This window comes from Sardina pilchardus, chromosome 5 (assembly GCF_963854185.1).
Source record: "Sardina pilchardus chromosome 5, fSarPil1.1, whole genome shotgun sequence".
Lineage (NCBI taxonomy): Eukaryota > Metazoa > Chordata > Actinopteri > Clupeiformes > Clupeidae > Sardina > Sardina pilchardus.
The window spans coordinates 21,022,394-21,030,125 of NC_084998.1; the positions used below are offsets into that span (position 1 = coordinate 21,022,394).

At 41.1% G+C, this 7,732-nt stretch overlaps 2 protein-coding genes across 2 annotated transcripts; both read left to right on the plus strand.

The window, feature by feature from the left end:
- The first annotated feature begins 1,118 nt into the window (after positions 1-1,118).
- On the plus strand, positions 1,119-4,617 carry LOC134080809 (protocadherin gamma-A11-like). The gene is made up of 2 exons (XM_062537419.1): positions 1,119-3,512; positions 4,567-4,617. The coding sequence occupies exons 1-2, from the start codon at positions 1,119-1,121 to the stop codon at positions 4,615-4,617; spliced, it is 2,445 nt and encodes an 814-aa protein (XP_062393403.1).
- A 427-nt stretch (positions 4,618-5,044) lies between these two features.
- On the plus strand, positions 5,045-7,465 carry LOC134080810 (protocadherin gamma-A12-like). The gene has a single exon (XM_062537420.1). It carries the CDS (start codon positions 5,045-5,047, stop codon positions 7,463-7,465), a length of 2,421 nt encoding a protein of 806 aa, XP_062393404.1.
- Positions 7,466-7,732: the final 267 nt, after the last annotated feature.

Sequence of the window (7,732 nt, forward strand, 5' to 3'; positions counted from 1 at the left end):
AGTAATTTATTTATGAAAGCAAATGTACGTTTTCAGTATTAGACTACTAATAACATCGATGCAGCTACTGAGTAAACTGTAGGCTATAACATTTATGTTGTACCGTTAGTCACAGAGCATTTCATTATTGCGGGGTTGATCTGTCACCGGGACATGCCATTTTACTGTATGCAGTTATACTTTGGTTAACTATCGCACATTTTGGGACAGAAGGATAATCTTGCTTCTGTGTTCACAAGCTTTACCTCAAAGGTGTAGTAAATTCACTATTGTTTACAAGAATAAGTGAAGTCGCTTTGAAGGCCAGTATAACTTTTATTTTTCAACAACTGTGGAAGTAGGTAGCGGTAACCTGCGTTTTATTACTTCTTCTACAACAATCTTGAGTGACTATAGTGCGTGTGTTTACAAATTACAATGCTGACGCCTTACCTTCCTCAAACCTCATTCGTATTTTAATACAGGGTTTTCCCATATGCTCCTTAATTAATACACACTTTTCAAGAGACTACCTGTTTATGACATGTCAGCACTAGATTTGTGGACAGCACCCGGGCCTTATTATAATCACCGAAAGGAATGTAGGCTATGCCATGAGCTAAAACGTTGCCATGAATAATACCCCTTTAATTCTGAGTAACACAAAACATGTTCTTCGTCAGCATTTTTATCACTTTGCAAAGTATTAAGAAACAGGCAATTGATGTTTCCTTAAATTATATTATTATGTAATGTACAATGAGATCATATTTATTTTAACTCGGTGTATCGGTATGCATACACCCTTAATACATCTGTCCGAACGCCACTTTAAAATACGTGTGAAAAATATTGCAGTTTTACAAATTAACGCACAGCGTCGCTGTTTACCAGGTTTTCTTCGAAGTGAGGACATTGCTCCACTTGTATGTCTCAGTACCACAAAGGGAGGAGATTTCTAACATTGTTTTTTTCCCCCAAGTGTACGCTTTGGATTTGGGCTTTACAGTGCGTCTTCTACAGTAGGTGACGGCGTCAGTGTATAGAGGATTTAGCACGGTGTTATCTTATATTGCACAATAAACGGGTCAGTTAATCATTTTAAAGTAGTCATCGATGGTTTGAAAATGCTATGCAAAATGATATATCTGGTGATGTGTCTCTCGGTCGTCAACACCGTTTTTGGGGATGTAAGCTATACTATACCAGAGGAATTGAAACGTGGATCAGTCGTCGGAAACCTAGCTAAGGATATTGGACTTGATGCCAAAACTCTTTCATCTAGAAAGGCTCGCCTTAATACAGATGATGGAAGCAAACGTTATTTTGAGATCGAGCGTAATGCCGGCACTCTCATTGTTGGAGACGCTATAGACCGGGAGGAGCTTTGTGGATCAAGGCCGTCGTGCTCTTTGAAATATCAGCTTGTGCTTGAGAAACCACTGGAAATACACGGCATATCTGTTCAAATTCAGGATATCAATGACAACGCACCGCAATTTTCAACAGATCTGATTAATCTGGAGATACAAGAGTCGGCAAATAAAGGGACGCAGTTTCTGTTAAGCGAGGCGCATGACGCAGACGTATTGCAAAACGCAGTGCAAGGATATTCCCTCGAAAAGAATGATCATTTTTCTTTACAAATACGCACTAATTCAGACGGGATGAAATATAGTGAATTGGTAATGGAGAAAGAATTAGATCGGGAGCAACAACAAGAACACAATTTAATACTCACGGCCTTTGATAACGGTACTCCACAGAAATCCGCTAGTGTGGTTATACACATAAATGTGCTAGATGCAAACGACAATGTGCCAGTCTTCAGTCAGCCAATTTATAGAGTGGAGTTGCCAGAAAATGCTCCTTTAGACACCGTTGTTGTCACCGTGAGTGCTACAGACGCTGATGAAGGAATAAATGGTGAGGTGACGTATGAATTAAGTCGAGTACCTGACAAAGTAGCCAGGACGTTTTCTTTGGACAAAGCAAGTGGGCAGATTAAGGTGACTGGGCCCATTGATTTTGAAAAAGAAAATATTTATGAAATGCGAGTTCAAGCAAAAGATGGGCTAGGATCAGCATCCAATGTCAAAGTCATTATTGAAATTACAGATGTGAATGACAATGCGCCAGCAATTGTGGTCCAATCATTGAACGATGCGGTTCCCGAGAACAGTGTAGCTGGTACAGAGGTGGGAATAATCAATGTCCAGGATAAAGATTCAGGTAGTAACCAGCATATTCATTGCACTATCCAGGGAAATGTGCCCTTCAAATTAAATCCATCAATAAAAAACTACTACTCAATTCTAACAACAGGAGAGCTTGACCGTGAATTCATAGCATACTATAATCTAACAATTACTGCTATTGATGAGGGCACACCCCCACTATCGTCCTTCAAAACTATACAAATATCTGTGTCAGATGTAAATGATAATCCCCCTGTATTTGAACATCAGTCCTACAGTGCATATGTGACTGAGAATAACAAGCCTGGCTCCTCTGTCTGTTCTGTTACTGCGAGAGACCCAGACTGGAGACAGAATGGCACAGTGTTCTACTCTCTGTTGCCCAGTGAGGTCAATGGTGTTCCGGTCTCCTCTTATGTATCCATTAATGGAGACACAGGGGTGATCCATGCTCTGAGGGCCTTTGACTATGAGCAGTTCAGAAGCTTCAAAGTTCAGGTTGTAGCCAGAGACAATGGTTCTCCTCCACTCAGCAGCAACGTGACTGTGAGTGTGTTCATAACAGATGAGAATGATAACTCTCCTCAGATATTGTACCCTACTCCAGAAGTTAACTCCTTCATGACTGAGATGGTTCCTAAAGCTGCTCTTTCTGGCTCGCTGGTCTCCAAAGTGATCGCTGTTGATGCTGACTCTGGACAGAACGCGTGGCTGTCATATCAGATCGTGAAGTCGACTGATCCGGGACTTTTCACTATTGGTCTCCACAGTGGAGAGATCAGGGCTCAGAGGGACATTTCTGAATCTGACAGCATGAAGCAGAACCTTGTGATCTCAGTGAAAGATAACGGACAGCCCTCTCTCTCTACAACCTGTGCCGTATATTTACTCATCTCTGATAACTTGGCTGAAGTTCCTGAACTGAAAGACATGTCTTATGAGGAGAGCAATTCTAAACTCACATCTTATCTGATCATTGCTCTGGTGTCTGTTTCCACATTTTTCCTCACTTTTATCATTCTCATTGTGGCCATACGGATTTGCCACAGGAGAAAGCCCAGACTGTTGTTTGATGGAGCAGTAGCCATTCCCAGTGCATATTTACCTCCCAACTATGCAGATGTTGATGGAACTGGAACTCTCCGTAGTGCTTACAACTATGACGCCTATATGACCACAGGGTCACGTACCAGTGACTTCAAGTTTGTTACGTCCTACAATGACAACACTCTGCCTTCTGGCACCACTCTGAAGAGGAGTCCAGGAGACAACAGTGACTGTCTCAACTTCACTTCACTTGACTTCACTGAGAATGGATCTAAATTCTCCACTCTGGTAAAGTTGAACGTTTTTTGTGTCTGTGCTTTATCTTTAGCACTTTATTCCAAGGAAGTTAATGTGCAGTGTTTGCTGTTCTTTCAAGCACAATCTTCAATTTAATTTTGTAGCTACTTAATTTCAAAACTTGTTTTCCTTTTGCTGAAATGTGCCGATATCATAGGTTGTGGCTTTCCCTACGAGTTTGTATATGGCATGTGGTTCTTGTTGTTGTTCGTCTGGGTTGTTGCTTTGTCTGTAGAAAGGAGGGTGTGTGACCCAATGGCTTTTCAGTATTTTAGGGAGAATACATGTTGAGGGGACTTTAGTGATGTTATGATTTTGTGAAATCACTGAATCATATTAATGGGATGCTGGATCATGTAAGTGAATGTGGAAACTGGAAACATTTGCTCACATTTTCAAAAAACATTCTATCCCATAACATGCGAACACTTAAACACATTTGAATACAGTGTATCACTTGTACTGTGTTGAGAAATAAGCGGATGCTTTATTCTCTGGGGTTTCCTGTGATTCACACTTATCCTTCTAGAATTTTCAAATCCTTAGCCATGAGTGTAGGCACATTTTCATGGGAAGAATGATGATAAATTGGATTTCTCTGAATCATGGACTTAATTGAGAAAGTCATTAGATGATATATATTTTAATTAGTTGAAGGCTTTATTCATAAAGGACATGGGGGTGGCTTCATTTTCTGTGTTTCTGGATTACATTTTAATACTTTCTGATTTTGTTTTTGCTCATGTAAACCTTCACCGGTTTGGTCTCCGCTTTTGTAGGAACACAACCCGCAGTGCAGTGGAATGCATTTCAATCGGCATATCATGTGCTTTATGGTAAATGCTTAGTTTTAGGGAAACAGATCATTGAAGACTTCAAGACTCATCAACTACACTGCAGAAAGGCGAAGACCACTCTTTATAGAGTGATACTAAAATAGTTTGACAAAGAGATAGATTTGTGCACATTATAACTTGTGTCAACTTTCACTTGAACATGTTCGAAGAGAACCTCTGACTCTGACAAAATTACACTGTATTTTCAGGTCATTGCTGTTTTTTTCTGGGCTCCCCTGGAAATAGCAGGGAATGTCTAGAAGGGAAGGGTATTCACTTGCAGTGGAGTTTCCAACTACAGCACTTCAGAAACAGCCCAAATGCATCAAGTAAAGAGTCAAGCCTATTAAGTCATAACAGCATTATATACTATAATAACATTTTATTTCTGGTGCTCTAGTAATATAAAACTGATGAAATAGTATGCTGCAGATATAAACTGAGCCAAACTGAATGTGTTATTTCAGGATGTCTGCAGTATGTCAAAGTATACTCTGAGTGGCGCCATTTACCCATTTTATTCTTTACCAAATACGTGCCCACCCCTTCATTTAGAATTCATTATCAAATCCATATATACATGGGCAGGGATTTACGTCAGATGTATCGCTACTTTCCATGAGAAAATACGCCTTGGTTGATCTCCAGCGAGGATATAACGTGTGAGTAAAATTTTGTAATAAAACAATGAAGCAAATCGAAGGGATTTCACATCTCCGTGCTGCGTTCTGGATGGCATTAATTGCTGCATTTGTGCGCATTTGTAGTGGCGATCTGAGCTATTCCGTGCCAGAGGAGATGAAGAAAGGATCAGTTGTTGGAAATATTGCAAAGGACCTTGGTCTTAGTATCAAAGGACTTTCCGATCGCAAGGCTCGAATAGAAATAGAAAGAAATGGCCGTCGTTTTTTTGATCTACAGGGAGGTGAACTTGTTATTGCAGAAAGAATAGACCGCGAAGAGCTGTGCGGATCAAAGCCGTCGTGCTCGTTAAATTATGAATTAGTATTGGAGAACCCTTTGGAATTGCATCGGATTACCTTGCAGATTGTGGACATAAATGACAATGCACCTCGTTTCCCGAAGAATGAGATCAGACTGGAAATCAGGGAATCTGCCCATAAAGGCGAGCGTTTCCCCTTGGATGAGGCGCACGATTCGGATGTAAGAGCAAACGGAATTCAAAGCTACTCATTAGAGAGGAACGAACATTTTACCCTTGATGTGCAGTCTAATTCGGATGGAGGTAAATATGGCGAATTGGTTTTGGACAAAGAACTTGATCGGGAAAAGCAGCAAGAGGTAACTTTGTTGCTGACAGCCAGTGATGGAGGATCTCCACGTAAATCAGGCACAACAGTTATTCATGTTATTGTCCTTGATGCAAACGATAATCGACCAGTATTTAGCCAAAATGTTTACAAAGCCAATCTCCCTGAAAATTCACCCTTAGGAACAGTGGTAGTTAGTGTAAGTGCCGCCGATGCAGATGAAGGAGCAAATGGAGAGGTGACTTATGAATTCAGTCGGATATCTGACAAAGCAGCCAGACTGTTCTCTATTGATGAAGTGACTGGAGAGATCAAAGTGAGTGGCCCAATAGACTTTGAGGATAAATATGAGTATGAGCTGAGAGTTCAGGCAAAGGATGGTGCAGGGCTGGCATCTAATGCCAGAGTTAATATAGAGATTACAGATGTAAATGATAATGCACCTGAGATACATATCAAATCACTTAATGTGCCTATCCCTGAAAATACAGCACCTGGCACAGAGGTGGGGATTATTAATGTGCAGGATAAAGATAATGAGGGAAACCGACAGGTCCGTTGCTCCATTCAGCAGAATGCTCCCTTCAAATTAAACCCCTCAATTAAAAACTATTACACTCTAGTTACGACAGAAGAACTAGACCGTGAACTTATAGGAGAATACAATGTAACAATTACAGCTGTTGATGAAGGCTCACCACCATTGTCTTCCTCCAAGACAATCCATCTCTCAGTGTCTGATGTGAATGATAATCCCCCTGTATTTGAGGAACAGTCCTACAGTGCATATGTGACTGAGAATAACAAGTCTGGCTCCTCTGTCTGTTCTGTTACTGCGAGAGACCCAGACTGGAGACAGAATGGCACAGTGTTCTACTCTCTGTTGCCCAGTGAGGTCAATGGTGTTCCGGTCTCCTCATATGTATCCATTAATGGAGACACAGGGGTGATCCATGCTGTGAGGCCCTTTGACTACGAGCAGTTCAGAAGCTTCAAAGTTCAGGTTGTAGCCAGAGACAATGGTTCTCCTCCACTCAGCAGCAACGTGACTGTGAGTGTGTTCATAACAGATGAGAATGATAACTCTCCTCAGATATTGTACCCTACTCCAGAAGGAAACTCCTTCATGACTGAGATGGTTCCTAAAGCTGCTCTTTCTGGCTCGCTGGTCTCCAAAGTGATCGCTGTTGATGCTGACTCTGGACAGAACGCGTGGCTGTCTTATCAGATCGTGAAGTCGACTGATCCGGGACTTTTCACTATTGGTCTTCACAGTGGAGAGATCAGGGCTCAGAGGGACATTTCTGAATCTGACAGCATGAAGCAGAACCTTGTGATCTCAGTGAAAGATAATGGACAGCCCTCTCTCTCTACAACCTGTGCCGTATATTTACTTATCTCTGATAACTTGGCTGAAGTTCCTGAACTGAAAGACATGTCTTATGAGGAGAGCAACTCTAAACTCACATCTTATCTGATCATTGCTCTGGTCTCTGTGTCTACATTTTTTCTCACTTTCATCATTCTCATTGTGGCCATACGGATTTGCCACAGGAGAAAGCCCAGACTGTTGTTTGATGGAGCAGTAGCCATTCCCAGTGCATATTTACCTCCCAACTATGCAGATGTTGATGGAACTGGAACTCTCCGTAGTGCTTACAACTATGACGCCTATATGACCACAGGGTCACGTACCAGTGACTTCAAGTTTGTTACGTCCTACAATGACAACACTCTGCCTTCTGGCACCACTCTGAAGCGGAGTCCAGGAGACAACAGTGACTGCCTTGACTTTTTTGAGGAGGCATCAAAGTGCTCCACTCTGGTAATACATTGATTATTTTTTCACTAATTTACAAAACTTGACTCCCCTGACAATGGTTTGAAATGTTCCATTCTGGTAAATATTAATTAATTAAATACTCTACAAAATGTTTTATAATTGCAGCTTTTAATTAAAATATATTGTCACTTTCTATGGATTTTACTTTCCTATTCTTTAAAACTCTTTGCATTATAAACAATAGCTGCATTTCAACTTATTGAACTTCAACTTGCTTATGCCTAGATAGGAACTGAGCTGATGCTATGTTATGTGGGGTGT

Excerpts from the sequence above, each read along its gene's own strand:
- LOC134080810 (XM_062537420.1), top strand. The coding sequence starts at position 5,045 with ATGAAGCAAATCGAAGGGATTTCACATCTCCGTGCTGCGTTCTGGATG.
- LOC134080809 (XM_062537419.1), top strand. The coding sequence starts at position 1,119 with ATGATATATCTGGTGATGTGTCTCTCGGTCGTCAACACCGTTTTTGGG. Across the intron at positions 3,513-4,566 it reads GATCTAAATTCTCCACTCTG|GTCATTGCTGTTTTTTTCTG; the intron begins GTAAAGTTGAAC and ends CTGTATTTTCAG.